This window comes from Cryptomeria japonica, chromosome 8 (assembly GCF_030272615.1).
Source record: "Cryptomeria japonica chromosome 8, Sugi_1.0, whole genome shotgun sequence".
Classification (NCBI taxonomy): domain Eukaryota; kingdom Viridiplantae; phylum Streptophyta; class Pinopsida; order Cupressales; family Cupressaceae; genus Cryptomeria; species Cryptomeria japonica.
In genome coordinates, this window is record NC_081412.1 from 28,676,005 (window position 1) to 28,702,853 (window position 26,849).

At 35.9% G+C, this 26,849-nt stretch overlaps 1 protein-coding gene across 3 annotated transcripts in view; it reads right to left on the bottom strand.

Annotated features, from left to right (window-relative positions):
- Positions 1-1,646: 1,646 nt before the first annotated feature.
- LOC131078547 (mediator of RNA polymerase II transcription subunit 21) overlaps positions 1,647-26,849 on the bottom strand; it is a 55,184-nt gene continuing 29,981 nt past the window's right edge. For all 3 annotated transcript variants that reach the window (XM_058016269.2, XM_058016270.2, XM_058016268.2), the window contains 4 exons: positions 17,178-17,408; positions 11,680-11,757; positions 2,184-2,235; positions 1,647-2,037 (listed from right to left, as the gene is read on the bottom strand). In XM_058016269.2, the coding sequence (XP_057872252.1) occupies positions 1,961-2,037; positions 2,184-2,235; positions 11,680-11,757; positions 17,178-17,384 (414 nt within the window). In that variant the 5' untranslated portion in view covers positions 17,385-17,408 and the 3' untranslated portion in view covers positions 1,647-1,960. The remainder of the gene's footprint in view (positions 2,038-2,183; positions 2,236-11,679; positions 11,758-17,177; positions 17,409-26,849) is intronic.

Below are 26,849 nucleotides of genomic sequence, written 5' to 3' on the forward strand. Positions count from 1 at the left end.
AAATGGTGAATTTTATCGCCCAAGGCATAGGAAGAGATGGAGACGATACCTAGAACCACACATCGAGCACACAGGGAGCCACGAGCAAAAAATACCTTCAGCACACACCGCGACCAGCAACGGGTACACTCAATAAAACGCACCAAAATATCTGAAACTGACACACAAATTCTGCAACATTGTTCTTCAATCCACCCCTCTGAATGAAGAGCAGTCTCTAACTCGACTAATTGTTATATTGCAAGCAAGAAATCAAGTTGTGGCTAGGAGGTAAGCGTTTTCCGAAGCTTTCACTCTGCATTTCGGCAACATTTCATTATGAAAAATTCTTGGATACCTCCAAATGAAGGCCAAGGCACATATTTATAACTTCCTCCTCAAGTCGAACTTTTTTTCCCTCCAATATGGGATTAAACAACCACATTCCAATTTCTTTAATTTGCATTTCATTTCATTTTTTCAAAATCGCCCATTACTTGGTGGCAAATACACTTTATAAAAAATATATTGATAAAGTGTATTATGGTGTTTAAAGAATATAATGAATTATATCATAAAATTGTCTTATTTTTCCTCCTAAGATGTCCATCTTGCCTTAACAATAATTCACTTATAAAATATTTTCCTCAACCAAAAATCGCCCACATATAATTAAGGAAATGACTTAGATATAAATATAACTTAAGCAATCCCTTTTAAACAAAATCGTTCAACCTTTGCTTTAAGTTATAATTTAATTTAAAACACCATTTTTGCATCAAATACTGAACCTACCAAAACAAGCTCCAAGGATATGGGGAAACAAGCTGAGAGAATTGCCCTGCCAAAAATAGTCATTGAAATAAGTTGAAGAACCCTTGTCTAGAATAGCATCAAAAAATGTTGGAAGACAAACTGCTCAAATTGACCTACCGGAAATAGCCATCTGAACAAGCCTGCTGACATCCTGTTAAAAATAGTACTTACTAAAAATAACATACTGCAACAAATAGTAAGTGTTTCCAAAGTGATTTTAACCACATTCTAAGCAGTCGTCGCACTTCCTAAAAATAGTATGTCTGGAAAAAGTCACCCGATGCATGCATGTCGAACCATCCTGAAGCTCTTTGAAAACCCAGAAGGAATCCAGAATCCAAACTGTCAAACTCCCACATATACCCCCCTGAAAACACCAAAGAATCCTCCTAGAAAATAGGAAACCCTAATTTCTGCTCCCAACTAGCCTACGAACCTCCGAAATAGGCTAACAACCAACTGAACTAATCACTGCAAAGAAGGGGACATTACAAATGGACACCAAAATAAATGTAAAAACATGTGGTGAATATTGCAAAGCAAGCAATTTCCAACCTTGCATCTTTAAAACTGCAGTAGATACTTACCTGTGTAGGAACGACGCCTCATTCTTCCTTCCAACTTTTCCTTGTTTTGTATTTCTCCAACTTAATTTGTTGTTGTCCTTTTCTTATGTTATTTTCTCTCTAATTGTCATATGCATAGTTTCTTTCATATTATTGCACTTTTTGTTGCGAACACACTAAAACTGAATAATTAAGAACTCTCTTTCCATATTTATGTGCATGGAGCGGCATCTGTGTCAATCAATGAACAATGCGGTTGAAGAAGATTCATTGTGGTGAATATGGTGGTGCAAAATCCATACTAATTATGGATCAATGAAACTAAACAATCAAAAAATTACAAATATGTGTACATAATTTGACATCAAATTTTTCTGCATTAATTTAATCACCTAGAGCCTAGCTAAAGATACTCCTAGACAACCACATTTTGTCACCTCCTTTCCAAAAGGAGAATATGATACAAACATAAGTCAAGGAGAATCATCTAGTCGTTCCTTTGAGATAAAGAAGTGTCTCATTGAATATTGAGGCTTGACTAACAATGGTAATGTGTCTTGCTACACTTTATAGTGGAATACTCCACTTCCCTCAAATGGTTAGCGAGGTGACTTCAGATTAAAACAATTGTCTGTTGTCATATCAAAAAGTTCCTGTATTTGCTTGAATTCCAATTCTGTCAGGTAATTACAACAATTTTCATTTTAGGGTATAGAAAAAGAACTGAAACTTGAAACAAGAGGTCTATTTTTGGAATTATAGAAAAGACAAAAACCAAGCAAAGCGGAAAACTTTCAATATGACAATAACAAGGATCTTCACCTGCAGCCTCTAATTCCTTCTGGAGCTCCTTGCCCACTTCTTCATTTTCTCCCTGTAAAGGAAAATAGATACATTATGATATATTTATGATACACATGCACGGTACAACTTTATAGTGACAATCATATGCTTAAGTAGCAAACTTGGAAACTGATTCTGCAAATATTTTGATGAGAAGTCATAAAATGGCATTTCCTTGAGGAAACCACAAAGTAGATTGAGAAGTTCACACACGCACATGCACACACACACACATGCATATAAACAAATTTATAGCAACATCTTAATAATGCTTTAAGCAGTAAACTCAGAACATATTTCTGCAAGTTTTCTGATGAAAACAAGACAAAATAGTATTTCCCCGAGGAAAAAGCAATGCAGATTAAGCAATTAAATGGATAGATTATCAACAAAATGAAGCTAATTCTATAAGCATGTTAGTACCAATATTGGCATCCCTGTGAAACTTTTCCTACAGTCAATATTTTAGTCAGCAATCATGTCATTCTTGTCATGCTGTCAATGACAGCTAAGTTGTCCTTAATATCAAATCTTAAGTCATCAGGTCTTGGTCTATTTTGTCCACCAATTGTGTTTGCGGATTGCTCAACAGGGGGGAAATGATGACAAAGATGATCAAGCTCTTAAATTGTAAACATGGAAAAAAGAAAAAACAATGAGGAAGACTCAGATCAACTGCGAGATTGGTGAATGTCAAAGAAAGTTCCTTTAACTGGCAATTGCTTTATCAGTATCTGACAAAGGAATCAATTCTAAGAGACTCAGCCATCATATCAGAGCAGTAAAACCAATCACAAACTATGGCAAGGGGTAAGAACACTTCAAACCTGTGTCAAAGAAGAACTACATCAGAATTAAGAAAATGTCACGCCATTTTAGTGCTTGAACCAATTCAAAAGGGTGGCCAAGGTGGTAAGGGGTTGGTAGAAACTCAACAATGAGCAAAGTGAGAAGAGGTTGTACTTTTAACGTGGCATTATCATCAGGATAGGTTGATTCAAGTGGAAAAGAGATCTTAAAAGTGCTATTAGGAGGGAACCTTAGAGTGGCAGAAAGATCTTAAAAGCACATTTTATTAGTGGCAACACCAACATGGAATGGCAATTAGGTGGAAAAGACCTTATAAACTGTGCTTGGCAAAAACAGTGGTAAAACAACATAGTGGCTGGCACATTTTTTGTTAGGAAAGGCATCTCAACCTTGCTCCTAATGTTAAATTCCTACTTCACACAGACATGACATAAAACCGAGCACACCCAAAATTTTCAACTCAGCAAAAACTCAGAAACTTAAAAAAAAACATTTATATTTCTTAAAAAACACAATTCAATTGCAAATTTCAATTAGAATATACATCAAATGAGTCTAGAAAAACATGAGGAAGTGTTTTATATTAGATTTGATTCTTCAATACATATGGACTACAAAATTGCATCAGCATGCAAAGGCGGATATAGTAACTAGCCACTAACTAATAAGTCCTATGAATTGTAATTGTAAGAGAAGTGTCTTTGAAAATCATTATCATTAATTACATATCTAGGCAAGTAACAAATTACAAGTTTTTACAATTTCCTCTTCCCCATTCAAGTGAAAAATTGGGAAGTGAAGAGTATAGTCCTCGCAATTAGTTGTAGCTCCTTGCTTGGCCTAAAAGCTAGAAATCACATGCCATTAGGATAGTCGCACTAGTGACAATCTCAGCTGAATTCCAACTACAGCTAAACCCCAGGTGCATAGTAGATTCTGGACTTAGAAATGAACAAATCTAGGAGGGACTTCGACAAATCAGTCAACTACCAGATTCTGTTGTACTGGATCTGACCTGTTCAATGCCTCTGTATGCTAATTTCCATGTGCAGCATTCATCATTGAGGCCATTCCATCATCTAGCGCACTGACTCCTACAACACCAGGCGCTGGTCAAATAGGAAGGAAGATCTGAGCAAAATTGTCAGCGGATTAGGTCTCTGGAAGCACACAGGACATACATTCATATGAGGAGATGATTCCAGAGTGTATGCTGTAGATCACATCTACCGCAGCATTTTGCAACGGCGTTTTGACATAAAAATTTTGATAAGGCTTTGCCGTTTTTTCCCAAGTCCCTTGCGGATTCTTTTTCTTCTTCCGGCTTCATTTCATAATGTTTGCGGGCTCTTCATATTTAAGTTCAAAAACAACTAGGAGTGTTCCACATGTAGGCATCGCACATGTTCTCCTTGGTCCAAGAATAGAGATTCCCAATGTGTTGTGTTGAGGTGTGTTTTGGCATCTTAGGGTTTTGTCTCTAATCTCTCGCCTCTGCAAATGAGTTAAGTTTTTCGAAATTGGGGGAGTCATCAAAAATCAATAAGAAGGAATGGTCAAAAGAGTGGTCTGACGCTACGGATGTGCTCAAATAGGTCAAAGGAGAAAAAACGCAACTTTTCGAGATCAATCTTGAGTCTTGACAACTTCCTATTTTTAGGAAATTTGCTTTTTTCTGCTTTTTCTAAAAATAGAAAGTTTTGTTTTTGGCATTTTGGGGTCAATCCAGGAGCATGCTTTTTTATCTTGTTTTTATCTAAAAATAGAAAGTTGCTTTTTTCTTTTTCCAGGATCACAGGTGTTCATCGGGCTAGGAAAAATGTCAAGCCAAGAGAGTTCATCCAGAACAAACTAGGTATGGAACCATCTTCGAATCTAGAGGATAATTTCCCAAAAGCTAATTGGAGATCACAAGAAAATGGCTAAGTCTGGAGTTTGGATCGAGAAATTCCTTGTTCAATCATCAAGATCGCCCTTCCATGGAAGAATTTCCCGATTCCATACGAAGTCCGCCCTGGCATCATGGAATTTCTTGTTTCAAGTATGAAGTCTGCCTTGCAACATCATCAAATTTTCCTGTTTGCACATGAAGTCCGCCTAGGAATGCTTGGAAAATCCTTGTTCCATCACGAAGTCCGCCTAGGAATGCTTAGAAAACTCTACTTGTTTCAACATGAAGTCCGCCCAAGGCATGGAGAAAATTCCTTGAATCCATGAAGTCCTCCCTCTAGGCATCAAGAAAATTCCTCAGCCTAGCACAAAGTCCGCCCAAGGTGAGGATAAGAAAATTTGGCTAAGTGTGATGGATTGGAAATTTCCTCAAATAAGAAGCAAGTTCACCAAAGAAGATAGAGGGAAAATTTAGCTAAGTATTGGTGAATTAAAGCAAAAAGATAATAATCAAGAAGCAAGTTCACCCAATAGGATGAGAAGATTTTTGGCTAATTAAAAACAAACAAGATGTAATTCACCATAAGGGAAAGCTTCTAGATTGAAGCAAAAAAAAATCGCCTTTGAGATCATAAAGCAGAAAAGAAAGAAAGGGAAGGTTCAACTCGGTGCTCAAAACAAGTCTGGATTCATTTCCAATGAAAAGATTAAAACTAAAAAAAAAGCAGAGCAAGGGTTCGACTTCTCTATAAACATGAGCATTGGCATTCATTCAACTCAAGGTTGAAAGTTGAAGCTTGGGAAAGAATCTCTTTCAAGCTTTAAGGCGAATTTTGAAGTGAATTGCAGGTGCAAGTCAATCTTTAGAGGAACTCAGACTAATTCCTACATTTGGAGCCGAAGTTCGAAGCAACTCCTTAAAGCAATTTAAGGAATTTCATCAAAATTTTCAGGTTTGTGAAGGAATGAAGGCAGAATTTCAGAATTTCAGTCTCTTTTGCACTTCAAGATTTCCTTCTTTCAGTCCAAATTTCTAATTTTCCAGACTTGCACAAGAACTTTTCATCTCAAATTCTTCGAATTTCACTTAAGATCAGTGTTGCTTTTAATGCTTTTTACAGTTTTGGAAGTTGAAAATACTGCAATCAGACTTAATTTTAATTTTCAGAATTTCGCTAAGTCTGATTTTATTTTTAATTCCGTAATCAGACTTGAATTCACAATTTCCAAAATTTCACTAAGTCTGATTTTTAGTTTCAATTTCATAATCAGACTTAACTAAGTCTGATTTCAAGAATTTCATAAGTTAAATCAGAATTATTCTTCGAAATTCCTTTAAGCAAACATCAAACCCCCTTTCTTCTTTTCCTAACTTTGGAATTTTTCATGTTTTTCAGGTGGTAGATGTCAACTCAAGGAGGGATTTTCAGAAAAACACAAATGAAGTTCAACAACGAAGAGCCACAGCTGGAATCCAAGATCGTGAAAAAGTGGAAGAAGGTTGGAGATACCGACCTTGGCCATGTGGACCTCGATGACTTCAAGAAAAGAATGTATGGGCTTGATGATTGCTTTCCTTCACCATTAGCACGCAAGATGATGAGAAATGGAATTGTTCAAGCGTCTGGACTTCCCCCAACTATGCAATGCTATGAGCTAATGACCATAGACATAGGTCCTACTACAAAGGAACAAGAAGTCCAGGAGTTAGATGATTCAATCAACACCATCAAGGAAAGGCTAAGGAGAGAAGAAGAAAAGAAAAACAAACTCAAAATGGAGAATGAACAATTGAAGGATTATATCCAAATTTGGTTAATCCTATTGGGAGAGAAGAGGCAACAGTTGCTCCACCTTTGGTTCTTCCGCAGTAATTAGTTGAGAATTTTGAAGGAATGAAGATGGCAACTCAAGAGGCCAAGGAATGGATTGCAGAAGTTGCAGACAAAGCCATCAAATTCGTGGAAGAATTGGCACAGGTCTATGATCAGATTTCCTCGTTCATATATAGAATCTAGAGCATAGCTGAATTTTAGGAAGATTTCCAAACTATCCAAGAAAAGATAATTCCATGTTTGAAGGTGCTAAAAGGGATTCTTGAGCATGACTTGCTCAATGGAAATGTAATTGATGTCGGAACATCATATGACTTCAGCACGTGGTATCAAGCCTTGGTAGCTAGAAGGGAAGTCTTGGAGAGGATGAAGATTGATGGTGCCAAAATTGAAGAAATAATCAAAGCTGTCCAAGACAAGCTCTTCATCATAGTTTCCGATGTGCTTGAATAGGAAATAGTCCGAGACAAGGACTTAGATGTTGAGAACTTGAAGGCCAAAGTTCTGAACAACTTCTTCACTTCTACAAATCCAATCCAGAAACAACATTTCAGCAAAGCATCCTCATTTTCGTCCATTGAGGGTGGTTTTCGAAAACTGAAAATGGATTGGATAGCCACTTTTGCCATGTGTGAAGATGAGATGGACCTGATGGAATACAAGATTGACATTCTGCCAAGTGTCCCATTAGAAGAGCTCGACCCCATAGTGACCAGGTTCATCGAATTTGCTACCAAAGAAAATGATAAGGGATGCCCACTTCTAGAAGAAAGCTGGATTTATTAGTTGTTTATTTCTCATTGGTCCATTTTGGATAACTAGTGTAGCTTGCCTTAATTAGTATTTGATGTTTTAATCTTGGCCATTGATCTTAAATCAATCTAGGTTGTTGCTTTGTAATGGGGTGCCTATATAAACCCTCATCTTTTCATTTGTTAGGGGGAGATTTTGGAGAAATTGTTGTAATGATTCTTCTTAAGTAATAGACATAATTAATTGTTCCATATGCTGGTGAATCTTTGTCCACTTTTGCAAGTTAGCATGGTTTCTTAACTCTTATTAGAATAGATTTAATTTCCAAGTTCATAGATTGAATAAAGGATTGATAAAATTGCTTAATGTGGAGTTTATGTGTTCATACTTTTTAAAATTGGATGATTTTCAATTATTTTGCAAAGTTGGCCTGAACAAGTAAATGAAAACTTGACTTGTATCACTATATTCATTGTTCAATATGTTGGTGAATATAAGTGATAAGAAAATCTTTTGAATTCCTTAGAAGATAGAACCATTCTTGTGCGGTTGTTGAAACAAGAATTGGTTTAAATTCCACTTTTGTAATTTCCATCTCCAAAGTTCATAGGATTAGCTTAGGGCTAGAATTATCCTCCTAAACCCTCACCCTTTTTTCCTTTTTTCAAGTCTTAGTAGTAGGATTGGAAAGAGCTTATTGCCAAATCATTCCAAAAAAAAAGAAAGCTATAAGTGTCAGGAATCAACAGAATCCTTAGATTGATTTACTCCTCGAACAATTATGTAAGTACCCATTAAGATTACTAGCAAATCACAACGAACCAACTGAGACTATCCGTAAGCATTTGGGAACCTTGGAGTCGTCTTTGTGATCACACAGTTCAGCTATTTAGCACATAGAAGATTTCAATCAAGAGAGAATAGGATATCTCTAGGTTTTTAATTCTATGTTGAACATGCATAAAAACCACACCAATAGGATGCCACATGGCGGCTTTGCGAACAACTGTTGGGGAATGCGAGTGGTCTTCAATTTTCTAAGCACAATGTTTCTACTGAAGCCACATGTCTACTTTGTGCTCTTTCTCTTGGGGCTGAAGGCAAAGTTTTCAAGATGATGCACCAGAGCACCGCGTGTCAAGCCCATGCATCATGATAGGAAAAGCAAGGAAAGTTTTGTTTTATGATGTGTCTGAAGCCCATAAAAGCCATGTGTCAACAGGGCGCAAGCCAAAGTAGATTAAAAGCTCAGAATGACTTGAACATTGAACCATTGGCCTGTTTTGAAAATGGACTCATTGCAGAAGAAAGAGGATGATGCCACAAGGATTATCTAAGCAAGCCTATAGGCTATAACAAAGCAATGGTGGTTGAGTTTACTCAGTTTAGAGTCTCGCCATTGTCCATGTTAATGAGGAGCCTTTCTAGCAGCTTTAGCAAAAGTGCGGAGCACAACAGATGGTACTGACATTGTTTGTTGAGGAGCTGAAATGAGTATCCAATCTTGCAGTTGCAACAGCCGCCGTGATTGTTTTTACAGGGGACAAATGGATTGCAGAATCTTTTTTGTTAGGAAGGAAATTCTCTATAAAAGCTAGAAAGCACTTTGTATTAGGGTTTCATCACTTTAATTAAGACATTATTAGAAAGAAATTGATCAATAATTTGTAATTCTTCGCTCCTTAGCATGTTAGGTTCTTAAAGAATAATAGAGATCAAATACACGATATTGTGCTATATCCACCTTTGTAGTGCCTTCTATCTCTGCTTATCAGCTTAATTTGATGCTCTATGTCTATCTGGGAGTGATTGCAATTATTGATTATTGTTAATTCAGCTTTTATAATTTCAGTCATATCATAGGTTGCAGATTTTTTAATCATGTTGAATACTCTTTCAGATTTCTGTAGCATCCACAATATTGGAGTTGTATTATGCTTGTGATGGACAAAAACATTACAGTGTTCTGGCACATCATCTTAGTTTAGTTTAGCTTATGCTTTATTTCTCTTTCCCTTTAACCTCCTCGGGCAAAAAATAAAGAGCCAGCTTCTAAAATCTCGGAGATCATATTGTAAAGCGCATTATAGTCCCTCATTTGCAGAACTTCCCATAGGCTATATCTCATAGGCGTTAGCTTTGGAGATCAACATAAGGATCAGACATTACATCAGTAAGGGAATTAATGCAAAAAGATCCCTTTGTAATCTCAGACTCGATTTATATACAAGACTTCTATTTCCTATTTAATTTGCAGCTGTATCATGCCTCTGATTTCTAAATAGACAATCCTCTTCAGCAGACCCTGATCAAGGAATTAAATACACCACAGCCTGGGGACATAAAACTTAGAGAGCTTATAGATAAGTGCCCTGGGCATACAGGATGTAATATGAGTTTATGTTTCACTTATGCTGAAAATTTCCTTTGTTCGAATCCAATATTTTTGTTAATACAAATTTAATGATCTCTGCTTTAATCAGCAGATAGTGTTGTTCTTTAGTTGCATAACAAAAAAATACTTGTGGTAAGATAAAGTAATTTTCTTGTACCCCAACCTCTGAAGATTAAAATTTGTTTTCACACATTTTGTTTAAATGTAAAACCCCCAAAAGATAAATTGTGCAGTGAGCATAAATATCTAGTTTATTTGTTTTAGATTTTACGAATAGATTAGTTCAGAAGCTTCCCCTGCAAATTTGAAGAGAGTGATTTCCTCTCACGAGGTTTCAGTTTAAGGTGTCTTAAAAACACAAATTAATATGCCAACACAGCAAAGAAAACTATATTAGAGTACTGATTAAAGTGACTTACCTCAGAATGCAAACTGGAACAACATTCTTTGACCCCTTACCAAAAGAGCAGAATTCATGGCACACAAAAAGCAGCGTATAACAGTTAAACTACAAAACTCATAACTCAGACCATATAGAAACAGAGAGCAGAGACCTTATTTTCATCCAGATTTTATCCTATATATACAAATTTGTAGCAACATCTTAATAAATTTTTACACAGTAAACTCTGAACATATTTCTGCAAGTTCTCAAAGATCTGATGAAAAATAGACATAAATGAAATTTCCTTAAGGAAAAAGTAATGCAGATTAATATTTGAATAAAATCAAACAGTTTTTTAAATTTTTAGAAATTATTTAGTATGTGAACAACTTCAAATAGTTGAGTATTAAATTTCAGGGCTAGTTATGACGTTCATTATTGGATATGCATTGAATTTAAGCTTGCAAATATGCCTTTGTAATAAGGACACCAATAAAAGATAGATACACAGAGAATAATTAAATTTATACTCCAATGGTACTGTATATAAAGGTCCAACCCTGATTAGATGTCATACCCCCAAATTGATACATCTAATCAGCAACCTGCATGCCTTGATCAGCAGACCAATTGAAGAAATTGTTTTACTACAATAAGACTTCACAATTTCTTACTTTACCCTGCAGGAGCAGCAGATCGTGCCCATTATCAGGTTTAGCAGATCGTGGTTATTGGGTTAAGCAGACCATTGTTCCCTTATGCATCGTTTTCCTTCCCTTTCCTAACAGCAGTCTTCTTCCTATCGATTAAGATTAGTTAAGCCTTATCGATTGAGATTAGTTAAGCCTTATCGATTGAGATTAGTTAAGCCTTATCAAAGGCGGTTAGTCTTTGAAGGGATGTGATTAGTTCCGAACAGACATTGCCTTTCCAAACGGTCATACCCTGAGGAAAGGTCACCACCTTACAATCCTGATGAAGAGATAAGAAAAGCATGCCCAGCAGTCAAAAAGGGGGGAATCCAAAAGAAAAGAGGAGAATACAAGCAAAATACAACCATCGATCAAGAAGATGACATACTGATCAGACGTAAGAGCAGCAGACTTCTAACCATGTCAGATCTGCTATAACGATCAGTGAACACAAGAGATAAGCTTTCAGGAAGAACTGGCAGTCTGATTATTATTACAGTGAACAGCAATCTATACAGTGATAAAGAATTGTGGCTCTAAACCAAGGTACTAAATTGACAATTTACATTCCCAAGCCTAATTCAAACTAGCTATTGGGAATTCTAGGGCAAATTGAGTAAAGTCCCAATTGGGGACATTACATTAAACTAGAGCACACACTACGCCACAAGTTATATATTGACTTGGAATAAAAGAATTGATTGGCAATACTCACTTGAAGTTGTTCAATCTGTCTAAGTTGTGCTTCCTCTCCTCCCTCCGATAAAGGCAGTGCCGCTACCAAGGCATCAAACTATAATGACAGTAACCCCAAGTGTTAGCAATTTTAATATCAGTAGAGAAATGGATTGTTACATAAAGAACAATTTATAATATTGAGAACAAAACACAATAGATAATTGGTATGAAAATGAAACTATAGCAATAATCTGTTGTCCCAAGAAACAAAGAAACGCATTAAACAGATGTTAACAAATCCTATATGAAAAACACTTGAAAAGGAAATGGAGTTGTTTTAGGTGCTTAACTAAGCAAAGAGAGCTAGAATAATGAGGAGGATAGCAAGCCTTTGTCAACATGTAGTAAAAATCAGAGATCTGTACGCCTTTTATAAGAATGTAAGCTATGTAGAAAGTTCCACGAGCCTAACCAAATACAAAGGAAAATATTTTTGAATGAATGAATAAAGGTTGCTGGGATCTCTATACTTTTTACACAAAAGCAAGTGGTATAAGAAAGACCATAAACCCCCAAAAAACTACTACGTTACCAGTTCACATTTGGGTTTAGTCGCTTGCCAATTTTTACACACACATTATTTGTACAAATTAAATACAAAACACAGCTGATAATATCATAGTTGATAATCCACTGTCAGTTTTCAAAAAGATAAATCAAAATTGAGAACAAAACACAATAGATAATTGGTATGAAAATGAAACTATAGCAATAATCTGTTGTCCCAAGAAACAAAGAAACGCATTAAACAGATGTTAACAAATCCTATATGAAAAACACTTGAAAAGGAAATGGAGTTGTTTTAGGTGCTTAACTAAGCAAAGAGAGCTAGAATAATGAGGAGGATAGCAAGCCTTTGTCAACATGTAGTAAAAATCAGAGATCTGTACGCCTTTTATAAGAATGTAAGCTATGTAGAAAGTTCCACGAGCCTAACCAAATACAAAGGAAAATATTTTTGAATGAATGAATAAAGGTTGCTGGGATCTCTATACTTTTTACACAAAAGCAAGTGGTATAAGAAAGACCATAAACCCCCAAAAAACTACTACGTTACCAGTTCACATTTGGGTTTAGTCGCTTGCCAATTTTTACACACACATTATTTGTACAAATTAAATACAAAACACAGCTGATAATATCATAGTTGATAATCCACTGTCAGTTTTCAAAAAGATAAATCAAAATTGAGAACAAAACACAATAGATAATTGGTATGAAAATGAAACTATAGCAATAATCTGTTGTCCCAAGAAACAAAGAAACGCATTAAACAGATGTTAACAAATCCTATATGAAAAACACTTGAAAAGGAAATGGAGTTGTTTTAGGTGCTTAACTAAGCAAAGAGAGCTAGAATAATGAGGAGGATAGCAAGCCTTTGTCAACATGTAGTAAAAATCAGAGATCTGTACGCCTTTTATAAGAATGTAAGCTATGTAGAAAGTTCCACGAGCCTAACCAAATACAAAGGAAAATATTTTTGAATGAATGAATAAAGGTTGCTGGGATCTCTATACTTTTTACACAAAAGCAAGTGGTATAAGAAAGACCATAAACCCCCAAAAAACTACTACGTTACCAGTTCACATTTGGGTTTAGTCGCTTGCCAATTTTTACACACACATTATTTGTACAAATTAAATACAAAACACAGCTGATAATATCATAGTTGATAATCCACTGTCAGTTTTCAAAAAGATAAATCAAAATTGAGAACAAAACACAATAGATAATTGGTATGAAAATGAAACTATAGCAATAATCTGTTGTCCCAAGAAACAAAGAAACGCATTAAACAGATGTTAACAAATCCTATATGAAAAACACTTGAAAAGGAAATGGAGTTGTTTTAGGTGCTTAACTAAGCAAAGAGAGCTAGAATAATGAGGAGGATAGCAAGCCTTTGTCAACATGTAGTAAAAATCAGAGATCTGTATGCCTTTTATAAGAATGTAAGCTATGTAGAAAGTTCCACGAGCCTAACCAAATACAAAGGAAAATATTTTTGAATGAATGAATAAAGGTTGCTGGGATCTCTATACTTTTTACACAAAAGCAAGTGGTATAAGAAAGACCATAAACCCCCAAAAAACTACTACGTTACCAGTTCACATTTGGGTTTAGTCGCTTGCCAATTTTTACACACACATTATTTGTACAAATTAAATACAAAACACAGCTGATAATATCATAGTTGATAATCCACTGTCAGTTTTCAAAAAGATAAATCAAAATTGAGAACAAAACACAATAGATAATTGGTATGAAAATGAAACTATAGCAATAATCTGTTGTCCCAAGAAACAAAGAAACGCATTAAACAGATGTTAACAAATCCTATATGAAAAACACTTGAAAAGGAAATGGAGTTGTTTTAGGTGCTTAACTAAGCAAAGAGAGCTAGAATAATGAGGAGGATAGCAAGCCTTTGTCAACATGTAGTAAAAATCAGAGATCTGTACGCCTTTTATAAGAATGTAAGCTATGTAGAAAGTTCCACGAGCCTAACCAAATACAAAGGAAAATATTTTTGAATGAATGAATAAAGGTTGCTGGGATCTCTATACTTTTTACACAAAAGCAAGTGGTATAAGAAAGACCATAAACCCCCAAAAAACTACTACGTTACCAGTTCACATTTGGGTTTAGTCGCTTGCCAATTTTTACACACACATTATTTGTACAAATTAAATACAAAACACAGCTGATAATATCATAGTTGATAATCCACTGTCAGTTTTCAAAAAGATAAATCAAAATTGAGAACAAAACACAATAGATAATTGGTATGAAAATGAAACTATAGCAATAATCTGTTGTCCCAAGAAACAAAGAAACGCATTAAACAGATGTTAACAAATCCTATATGAAAAACACTTGAAAAGGAAATGGAGTTGTTTTAGGTGCTTAACTAAGCAAAGAGAGCTAGAATAATGAGGAGGATAGCAAGCCTTTGTCAACATGTAGTAAAAATCAGAGATCTGTACGCCTTTTATAAGAATGTAAGCTATGTAGAAAGTTCCACGAGCCTAACCAAATACAAAGGAAAATATTTTTGAATGAATGAATAAAGGTTGCTGGGATCTCTATACTTTTTACACAAAAGCAAGTGGTATAAGAAAGACCATAAACCCCCAAAAAACTACTACGTTACCAGTTCACATTTGGGTTTAGTCGCTTGCCAATTTTTACACACACATTATTTGTACAAATTAAATACAAAACACAGCTGATAATATCATAGTTGATAATCCACTGTCAGTTTTCAAAAAGATAAATCAAAATTGAGAACAAAACACAATAGATAATTGGTATGAAAATGAAACTATAGCAATAATCTGTTGTCCCAAGAAACAAAGAAACGCATTAAACAGATGTTAACAAATCCTATATGAAAAACACTTGAAAAGGAAATGGAGTTGTTTTAGGTGCTTAACTAAGCAAAGAGAGCTAGAATAATGAGGAGGATAGCAAGCCTTTGTCAACATGTAGTAAAAATCAGAGATCTGTACGCCTTTTATAAGAATGTAAGCTATGTAGAAAGTTCCACGAGCCTAACCAAATACAAAGGAAAATATTTTTGAATGAATGAATAAAGGTTGCTGGGATCTCTATACTTTTTACACAAAAGCAAGTGGTATAAGAAAGACCATAAACCCCCAAAAAACTACTACGTTACCAGTTCACATTTGGGTTTAGTCGCTTGCCAATTTTTACACACACATTATTTGTACAAATTAAATACAAAACACAGCTGATAATATCATAGTTGATAATCCACTGTCAGTTTTCAAAAAGATAAATCAAAATTGAGAACAAAACACAATAGATAATTGGTATGAAAATGAAACTATAGCAATAATCTGTTGTCCCAAGAAACAAAGAAACGCATTAAACAGATGTTAACAAATCCTATATGAAAAACACTTGAAAAGGAAATGGAGTTGTTTTAGGTGCTTAACTAAGCAAAGAGAGCTAGAATAATGAGGAGGATAGCAAGCCTTTGTCAACATGTAGTAAAAATCAGAGATCTGTACGCCTTTTATAAGAATGTAAGCTATGTAGAAAGTTCCACGAGCCTAACCAAATACAAAGGAAAATATTTTTGAATGAATGAATAAAGGTTGCTGGGATCTCTATACTTTTTACACAAAAGCAAGTGGTATAAGAAAGACCATAAACCCCCAAAAAACTACTACGTTACCAGTTCACATTTGGGTTTAGTCGCTTGCCAATTTTTACACACACATTATTTGTACAAATTAAATACAAAACACAGCTGATAATATCATAGTTGATAATCCACTGTCAGTTTTCAAAAAGATAAATCAAAATTGAGAACAAAACACAATAGATAATTGGTATGAAAATGAAACTATAGCAATAATCTGTTGTCCCAAGAAACAAAGAAACGCATTAAACAGATGTTAACAAATCCTATATGAAAAACACTTGAAAAGGAAATGGAGTTGTTTTAGGTGCTTAACTAAGCAAAGAGAGCTAGAATAATGAGGAGGATAGCAAGCCTTTGTCAACATGTAGTAAAAATCAGAGATCTGTACGCCTTTTATAAGAATGTAAGCTATGTAGAAAGTTCCACGAGCCTAACCAAATACAAAGGAAAATATTTTTGAATGAATGAATAAAGGTTGCTGGGATCTCTATACTTTTTACACAAAAGCAAGTGGTATAAGAAAGACCATAAACCCCCAAAAAACTACTACGTTACCAGTTCACATTTGGGTTTAGTCGCTTGCCAATTTTTACACACACATTATTTGTACAAATTAAATACAAAACACAGCTGATAATATCATAGTTGATAATCCACTGTCAGTTTTCAAAAAGATAAATCAAAATGTTCATATTAGTGCAACTGCACTGAGAAAATCAATTCAAATTATCATATTGCTCTTCATTGAGAGCACCAAAGCATCATCTTGGAACAAGAAGAAGTGTTAATGCTACTTCAAGTAGTTCCAATATGCAAGTCCTGCATAGTGGCATTGTGCCCCTCCTCAACTGATAGTAAGGAAAGTTATTTAGATGCAGATACTTCTCAATGCAATGTTTGTTTATATGTAGCCACAAAAAAGTGAGATAAATGAAGACAATTTCCTGGTCTGTTGGAGAACAGAACAAATAGATTCGACAGTTTGTTTGACATGTACAAACTCCCTACTGCAGACACACTTTGCATGATAGCATCTTTCAATGTTCTCAAGGAGAAATTCAAGAGGAACAGTCTACAGTGAAAATTTTACCCTGCTTCTTTAGCAATGTCTCTAAGAGCACAATAAAGAACCAACGATGTGTGAAATAACAGCAAACATCATGATCCTTATTTTAAGTTAGCAAAAGACATTAAGATACCCAACAGCATATAATAGAAAACTTCAAGGTTCAGAATTTCAATTTACTATATCAATCATTTTGGTTTTCATGTATTCATAAATCATAACCAAAGTTTACCTGTTTAGCTGCATCTATTAAAGCAGCAGCCATGGACCTTGGTTGATCTGCCACTGCAGCTGGATCTTCTGTTGAGTTAGACTGCGGCTCAGGATAATTTGGAGATAACTGCAACGGTGGAGCATCTCGTTGCAGTGTACCAACGGTATTGAAGGTAATCCCTGCAATTAGACCAACTTGCTCCTGCAGCTGTGAAATGATGTCCATTCTTTTGAAATACCAAGTGTATGGCTTGAAGAAAATTCAAAACAAAAAAGTGTCAGAAAAAGAGAAACTAAAAATTTCAAGTACAAAAAAGAGGTTATGAAGCATTGAAATAATCTAATCCAGAGCACCTTATAGATGAATGATAAAACATGTGGCTTCAACACAAGGCATCTGTTTTTACACTCATATTTTCCAGTGTTAATTCTTATTCTTAAAAAGCCATTATGTAGACCAGAGGAATAAGTTCCTTGGATTAAAAATTGCAACCAACATTTATTATAACAATGATTTCATTTCACTTCGTTCCTATAAGATGATCTGTATAGAATTCTAAACATCAGACTATTTTAAGGTAATAGAGCAAATCATTGGAATGGATTCAACAGGAGGGTAAGGTGAAAAGAAAAAATATTTACAAAACAAAAACAGATATCAAGATCTATGCCAATATTTATAGAAGACCATAATAACTAATAACCCATGCAAAAGAGCAAGAACCATTGATTTTAAATGCCCAATGTAAAGAAATTTAACATGCCTACTCATCTAGAACACAGCAATTAAAAAGCATTAAGCAACAAGGTTAAGAACTTAAAAGAAAAAAATATTTTTAAAATGCTTCAAGGACAATGCAATTTGAAGAAGGATTATATTTTTGTGTGCATTTAATGTTTCTCCATAATTTCATAGTGAATCCTCATTGCTTGACTAGCATTAGATGTTACTCAACCAACAGAAATTGAAGTATGAAAGTTGGTTCCAATATACAAATGCAGATTCCAACAAAACCCAAATAAAACTACAGGATGCTTACTTTTCATTTGATTGAGAAAGATTGACTCCATTTGAGTGCATTACCTTCTCATAATTTGAATTTCAACTTGTTAATGTAAAGCAAGATCATTTCGTTATTAGATAAAGGTAGCGAATAAAGCAATTAATACCTGAGCTCTGAGAATGCAACTACAACAACCAGAGTCTATATCGCATATTGTGGTCCAATTCTTCCTACTCCATTGAAGGCTTGAGCTAGAGATGATGCAAGACATCCACGTGGAGGAGCCAAAATTTGAATTTCAAATTTTCCTGCAAAAGGCAATGATATGCTCTGACCAACTTTGAATTTGCAGGTAGTGGGAGTTCAAAAATAGTCTGACCAGCTGCGAGTAGTGGGAGCTAAAAATAGTCTAACCAACTCTAAATTTTGGAAGAATATAAATTGGGTTGAAGGCACCGTAGGCGGCTCAGATGTTTTGGGGGGCAGTTTTGGTTTTAGGTGGGTGTGTGGGTGCTTCTTGGAGGCTGCGGTAGCTTCTAGAGGCAGCAACTTTTGAGTTTGAGGGTGCTGTTTTTGGAGTGGGGTGCAGGGTTGGCTAAAAAGAATAAGAGAAGCTTCAATTAGGGGGGGTTGGTTGTGAAACTTTGGAGAGAAACTATTAGGAAGGCTTTCAAAAAGCCATGGGAGTTGTTAGTATAGTTTGTTGCAGGTTTATGAGCAGACCACATTAGATGTGTGATTGTATTCATCAGTCCATAAGCTGAATCATATGTATTTGCAGATTTGTAGAAACATTATCTCATTTTGAAGGTGTTGAATGAAAAATATAGAGTTTTAATTTGCAGACTTTCATTTCTATTTCATAGCATTTGATTTGAATTCTAGTTTCGTTACTATGAAAGGGTCTGTGTATGATTCCCACTGCATCAATGGTAGAAGATTCTGAGTGTGCAGCAGATTTGCCAGAGGGAGGCAGCTTGCACCAGGGTCGAGTTTGTAGGTGTTGGGAAAATGTATGCAAGAGGAGGCCCATGTGGTTGGGGTAGAGTTGGAGTTAGGGTAAAGGAAGGGGTGATAATTTTGTTCATGATGATGATTTCAGAGCCTTGAGAAGGCAGGTTGAAACTTTACAAGAAGAGATTAGAAGAGGGTTTGCAACAATAAGGGACCTAGTGAGTGATGAAGAAGAAGAGAGTTTGGAGGATGCCAGCCAAACAAGTGAACAAAGAAATGCAGCAGCAGCAGTAGTCAATGACCCATTGCTAATTACATTATCAAGGATAGGAAAAAGACCCGAGATCAGTGTTCCTACATTTAGTGGGAATTTAAATCCAAAAGAATTGATAGATTCGCTTAATGATATGGAGGAGTATTTTGAGTTTGAGGAAATAAGAGATCCTAATAGAGTGAGGTTTTTCTAAAACCAAGCTACAAGGACATGCTTCAATTTGGTGGAGAGAAGTCCAAATAGAAAGAGGAAGAAAAGGAAAAGAAAGAATCACAAAGTGGGACAAAATGGTCGAGAAAATGAAGAGATGGTTTGTTCCTGTAGATTATTAATTAGATCTACTCAAGAAGATGCAAGGATTAAAACAAAGAGCCAAGACACTAAAAGAGTATACAGAGGAGTTTCACAAAATCCTCATTAGAACCGGGCATGCTGAAGCAACTAAGGAGAAGGTGGCAAGGTATATTAATGGCTTGAGGCCAAGCATACAAGAAGAAATGACTTTGGTGAGAGTCCTTACAATGGAAGATGCATACCAAATTGCCTTAAAGATTAAGGAGAAAATGAACAAAAGATTTAAAAATACTAAATAAACAGAGAGGAAGAGGCCGAGATGGAAAGAAAGAGGGTATGGAGATTGGGATGAGGATTCAAACCAGAAAAATCAAGAATTTGAAGAGCATGACAAAAGTAAAAATCAGAGGGAAGATGACTCCTAACCTTGTGGACAAAACTCCAGAGGATGAGGAAAGTCAGGTAGAGGGTAAGGACATAAAGCATACGAATGTTATCTTGTTACGAATGTGGAGGACATAAAGCATACGAAAGTCCAAAACGTGGAGACACCAGAAGAAGAAATGAAGGCAAAGCGAGAGCTGCAAATGTTAATAAGGATGTTGAATCATCACAATCCGAGGAAGTTGAAGGAGGTGAAGTCCTAGTGACATGAAGGACATTGGTGAGTGAAGACAATGCATCTGATCAAAGAAAGAACGTGTTCAGGACAAGATGCAAGTGTCAAGAAAAGGTATGTAATGTCATTATAGAGAGTGGGAGTACTAATAATCTCATTTTTTAAGAGATGGTGCAGAAATTGCAGCTTGAAAGGAGGCATCCGCATCCATATAGGATAGCTTGGCTACAAGATGACAAGAAAGTTTTAGTCAGCAGACAAAGCTTGGTAAAGTTTAATATTGGAACATATTATGATGAGATAATGTGTGATATTATGCCTATGAATATGTGCCATGTTTTGTTAGGGAGGCCTTGACAATTTGACAGGAGAGCAATGCATGATGGATATACCAATGTTTACTCACTAATGAAGGATGGAGTGAAACATAAGTTGAAGCCATTGCATGGTGTGATGGAAAAGGTATGTAGCAATGCAAGAATTTTTTTGGTAGATGATATAGATGGCATGAAATGTGAACATGTTAGTTCTATTAAAGCTAAACAAGAAGAAATTGAAAAGGAAGATTTGCTAAAGTGTATTGAAGCAGTTGATAGAGAATGGGAAGAACTGATTTTAGGTGGGACAAAGGTTGCAGCAGAAGGTAAAGTAAAATCAGATTTTTATGTGTTCTTTGAGGTGAATGAGTGTAAAGAGATAGAGTAAATAATTGCAGGAGTTAATAACTTCCATGGAGTCAAAATTGAAAAGCATGATGAAAAGATAAATGCGAACAAGAAGAATTTGCAGCAATAGTTGAGAGTCCTTTAGAGGACATTGTTGATTTAGAAATGCGGATTGAACAAGAATGGGCTGAATTGTTTTTAGCTAATAAAGATGTAAAATCAGATTTATGTGAGAATCTTGTTGAAAATGATTTATTTAAGGATGTAAAAGAGGATGTTGCATCAAATAATCCATTGGAAAATGAAGTTACAAATGAGGAAGAGGGTGCACAAGGAAAGGTTGTATTGATGGATGATATTTTGATTGATAAAGAGATTGTTGAAGATACTTGTTTTGTAACTAATAGTTTGTTGCAGGATGGGAAACAAGAATTCCTTGGCTGCTTTTCTAATATCGATGTGAAAGCAGAAGAAGAAAAGTTCACAAAAAAACAGTGTCTTTTGGAAGGCCTGAATAAAGAGGAACACGATGTTGCCATAGAGGGGGATAAAGAACAAGTTTTTGCAGCAGTTTCAAGGGATGAGGTAATACAAGAATTTGATTGTTTAACTAAAAGGAATGACATTGAAGTTTTTTATTTTCTGGAATTCCCTAGTGCATATTGGTGGGAATTGGATTATGTAACAAGAGGAAGAAAAAGAGGAAAACTGAAGAATAGAAGAGACATCAACTTACAAAGGAAACTAACTAAGCATATTCAAGAAGATGAGGCAAAGAAGCGGATGCAGAACAAACATAAAAATTATAAATGTTTACAAGTTTCACTAATGAAACATTTCTTTCTACCATTGGTGTCTGATGCAGGGCATCCGCATGGAGCCCAAATTTGAATTTCAAATTTTCGTGCAAAAGGCATTGATATGCTCTGGCCAACTTTGTATTTGCAGGTAGTGGGAGTTTAAAAATAGTCTGACCAGCTGGGAGTAGTGGAGCTAAAAATAGTTTGACCAACTCTAAATTTTGGAAGAATATAAATTGGGTTGAAGGCACTGTAGGAGGATCGGATGTTTTGGGGGGGCAGTTGTGGTTTTAGGTGGGTGTGTGGTAGCTTCTAGAGGCTGTGGTAGCTTCTAGAGGCAGCAGCTGTTTAGTTTGAGGGTGCTGTTTTTGGAGTGGGATGCAGGGTTGGCTAAAAAGAATAAGAGAAGCTTCCAGATTTTGGGGAAAGGGGGAGCTGGGTATAATTTTTGGTGTGGAAAGTTAATTAGGGGGGGTTGGATGTGAGACTTTGAGTAGAAACTATTAGGAAGGCTTTCAAGAAGCCATGGGAGTTGTTAGTATAGTTTGTTGCAGATTTATGAGCAGACCACATTAGATGTGGGATTGTATTCATCAGTCCATAAGCTGAATCATATGTATTTGCAGATTTGTAGAGACATTGTCTCATTTTGAAGGTGTTGAATGATAAAATATAGAGTTTTAATTTGCAGACTTTCATTTCTATTTCATAGCATTTGATTTGAATTATAGTTTTGTTACTGTGAAGGGGTCTGTGTATGATTCCCACTGCATCAAGAGACTTGTCGTCAACAACTCTAATTCACCTTTAGCTAAAAATCCTAGAATCAAAGCTCTTAAACTCTATTGCAAAGGTATTCATACCATCAAAAACATAATCTCATCTTGAGGCTACCCCATGATCTGTCTTGCAATAGAAGCTTTAACTTGTCAAAGTTCATTCGCCTTTAAGCACTTACGCACAAGAGTTGACTCCAAATGCCATGCTTCACAAGATGGGGTTTCGATCTCCTTTGGTTTCATGGAAAGACGTGCTGGAATTTCATCATCAGATTCATGAATTAAACCTTGGACCTTCTTTACAGAGTGCTTACTCATTTCTCTTTGGTCCTTTGTACGCTTAAGGAAGTGATGGAGATTGACTTCCTCCCCACACACTTGGTTTTTTCAAATTAAAGAGTTTTGATAATCCTAACTTGAGCCTAAGATTGCTCATCTTCTTTGGTGTCTAGTTTACCCAGGACTTCTTGGTGAAAGACTTATGCACATCGGTTTGGCTCATCCTAAGTGTCCAACTTGACACAAATTGGAATAACTCTTTTGGACTTGCCCTCCTGCCCAAGACGCCTATAATTCAATCCTATCTTTTCTCTTACTTTCACCTAGAATTTTTTTCCCAACAAACTGCTATTTTAGGCACACAATACTATAGCCTAGTTATATTCCCAAAAAAATGGAATTTCTTCAGAGATTTGCAAAGTAGAAGCTACAGATTGTTGTTCACCTCTCAATGAGAAAGTCCATGTGCTTACTTCTACTTATTTTCAGATCTGGGCATAAGCAAAGAAGGTGTCACTAGAATTCCAATCCTTATAGGACCTTCTCAAAAATTGGGGGAGAACTCCATGTATTATGAGCAAAGTTCCACCTGATGGTAACATTCAAAGGATGTCACCACTAGCTCCCTACCAATAATTATGCTCACCTAGTCCAAGCCACTTCTTACCACCTCCTCAATGGTGGGGCTAGACTCTATCCTTTCAAAGAAGTGTTCCCCATCAATCGAAGCACTTACACATTCAGAGCTACTTATCATTGTCTCCTTAGTGGAAGGGATAGACTTTGTCCCCATGAGGGAAATCTTTGGGAAAGTGTAGAGTGGTATGTAATGTCCCCTTTTTGACATAGGATCTAATAATAAATAATAAAAATACATTAAAATATAAAATATAAAAACAAAAGATAATATAATTAAAATTTGATTACGTTTAATGAAAGGTCAAAAGGCATTAAATGAAGAGTTGTGACTCCCTCAAACATAAGATATGAAAGGGAGATCATTTCATTTGAAAAGGACATCCATGGATCATCATCAATCAATCAATTTAGAAATAAATTATTATTCTTAAAGGCAGCAATGAAGGGAGATAACTCAATTTTGTGAAGGGTGGTGACTCTTTCAATAAATGGATATAAAGGGAAAACCATTTCATTGAGAGAATCATGGAATAAATCATCAATTCATAAAGGAAACAAGTATTCAATCAATCAAAATTGGGAATAGAACATTATGTGACTTTGCAAGTAAATCAAATTATGTTTTCAAGAGTAGTGATAGTGTGAGAAAGAGAGTGACTCTTCCAAAAGACAATATTATATATATATATATATGGAGATACTTCCAAGAAAAAATCAATACATTATCACTCATCAATGCATCAAGCAATCTATCAATCAACAAAGCAGACAAACAAGCAATCAATTCATAAAATAAAATCAAGCAGCGCTCATTTATAAGAGCAACCAAGGATTATTCAAGGATTGATTTGTCAATCCATCAAGAAATATTAATCAGCAATTGTCTAGCAAGTTCTTCAAGATACAGGTTTTGAATTCTAGCAAGCAATTGCAAATTGGATGGACGAGATCCCTTCCGGGCTCACGAGAATTGGAAGGATGAAAACACTTTCATGCTCTTACTAAGTTTGAATCCAAATCTCGGTAGAGGAGGACGAAAATCCTTGAAGATGGGCTAAGAGTTGGAAGGACGGCTAAGGACAAAACCCTTTGTATTGTCACTCTTAAGTTAGGGACAAAACCATCTAATTTAGCAAATTTGCAAAGTATTTCCAGAGAATTCACGACTTGATCAACTTTGGGTATTTTGCTATGATTTACTGATCTAAATATTATTACAGATTCTTAATCTTTGATAAAACAATTATCAATTTTGAGTAAATATTGATAAAAAAAATGTTTTGCAGAAGCAGGAGAGGTTCCTTGGCTATTTCACTTCTTAGAGAGGCCTCATTTGAATATGAAAGTCAAAACTACAGCTATTTTAGCAGATATAACTATGCTGCATGGGACATCTTTTCTTCTCTGTGATGAAAAGACACCAATGGAAGCATGCAAGCTCGTTGAAGTCATTATGGGAATTCTAACTTTCTGTAAATTAACAATTGCAGAAAATGCAATGAAGGTGCTGTTATCTTTGACTGAAGCTTCAGATGCCAGTGATCTCACAGGATTGATTCTGGACAATGATAATAACCTTCAAACAATTAAGGGTTTTATCAAAATGGCACAGCCTCCCTTGCAACATCAAGCTATACAACTGGGTTTTTGCATGTGCGGAAAGAATCCAAGCACCATTTCTTTTGTGGAACATGATGATGAGTGTTTGAAAGTGTTGGCAATTTGGCGGAATTGATTATGTGTTGCATTGATGTTTGTCATTGATGTCAACACTAGCTTGTTTGGTTGTCTACCAGGTTCCGGTAAAGTGGTTGGATTGTGATGTTGATCTGGAGACTATCTCCGGTATTCTCTGGTATGTTCAGATTGGTGGAATTGGTTTGGTTTGGTCATTCATGTGCGTTTCACATTTAGTTGGTTCAGGATTTGGTGATCCGGAAGCTATCATATGTTCTAGTAAGCCTTTTGGTTACCGGCAAAGCTTTGTTGAAGATCTTTTAATCGATTCGATAAGTGGTGTTGGTGTGGCTTCTAGAAGGTTTTCGAGATGTTGATGGTTATCATGTTCGTGTTCCAGTTGATCGGTGGTGTTGCATTTAGCACCAAACCTAATGCTATTCTGTTAGGTTATGGACCGATTTATGTAATGTGCCGGTAGATGCTCCCGATGCGTTACCGGTTGGATTTATTGTTTGGTTAATGTTGTTTCGGTCTTAGGGCGACTTGTGTTATCATTGGTTTGTGGGTTTATGTAATGGATTTATTGTATTATCTTTTAGGTGGCCGACCTAATTGTTTAGGTCCCAAGTTGGTATAAAATGATGTAAGATCTCTTTTGTAGATCGTGGTCGTGGGTTATGGGATTATCTGTGTGCGAATAAAGTTGTAATCATATGCAAAGGTTTCAATCAATCATAGGTGATTGAATTGGGTTTGTATAAGAGGCTTGAGACCTCTGGCATTGAGCTTAACCGGAACTGTACTCAGGCATAGGAGATGCTATTCTTGCAGTTCATTCTTATTTCCGGATTGTAGTCCGAAGATTTTTGTAGTCAGTGAGGCTCCTTTTGATGAGCAGTGCGCTCTAGGCTGTTGGCCTTCCTGCATGTGCAGGCCCCTTATTGTAATCACATACTTACTGCAGAAGTATCATCTGATTGTGGGTAGGGCTTCCCACTGTGGTTTTTCCCTTTACCGGGTTTTCCACGTACAAATCTTGGTGTTATGTGTTGTGGATGCATGGTATCTGGTTTATGATTTATGTTTGTGCTTAATTGATATATCTGCTATCCGGTATTTGGTTTATGCATTCCGGTAAAAGGTTTTGTGTGCTTAAAGTTTCATAATCTGTTAACAACTGAGGGGGGGGCAACTGATTCACCACCCCCCCCCCCTTAGTTGTTCACCGGTTATCCTAACAGAAAGTACTACTGTGTAGAATAAAAAAAGAGATATTTGAGGGAAGTGTTCAAGCAGCTGCAACAGGAATTTCGTCATACATTCGGCTATCTGAAAATAACTTGAATAAGCTGATGGCCACCAAGAATGTGCTCCCAGCATTAGTTAAGATTGAGTGTGGGGAAAACAGGGAAGGCCAAGCTAATGCCCTTGGATTTCTAGTGAGATTAAGTGATTCATTTGACATCCAAACACAACGGCTGTTGATTCAGTTGTGTCCTATTTTATGTCTGAAACAAGTGCTAAGGTTTGGAACTGCAGAAGCCAAAATTTTATCACGCAAGTTCCTGGAAAACATATCTAAAAGCATAGCCAAACTAAATAGAGAAACTCATAGGTGGAGTTTCAATTTATCCAGGAAAACTTCTGTAACCTGCAAGCTACACAAAGGAAAATGTAGTTCAAATGATTGCATTGTTGAGGCTG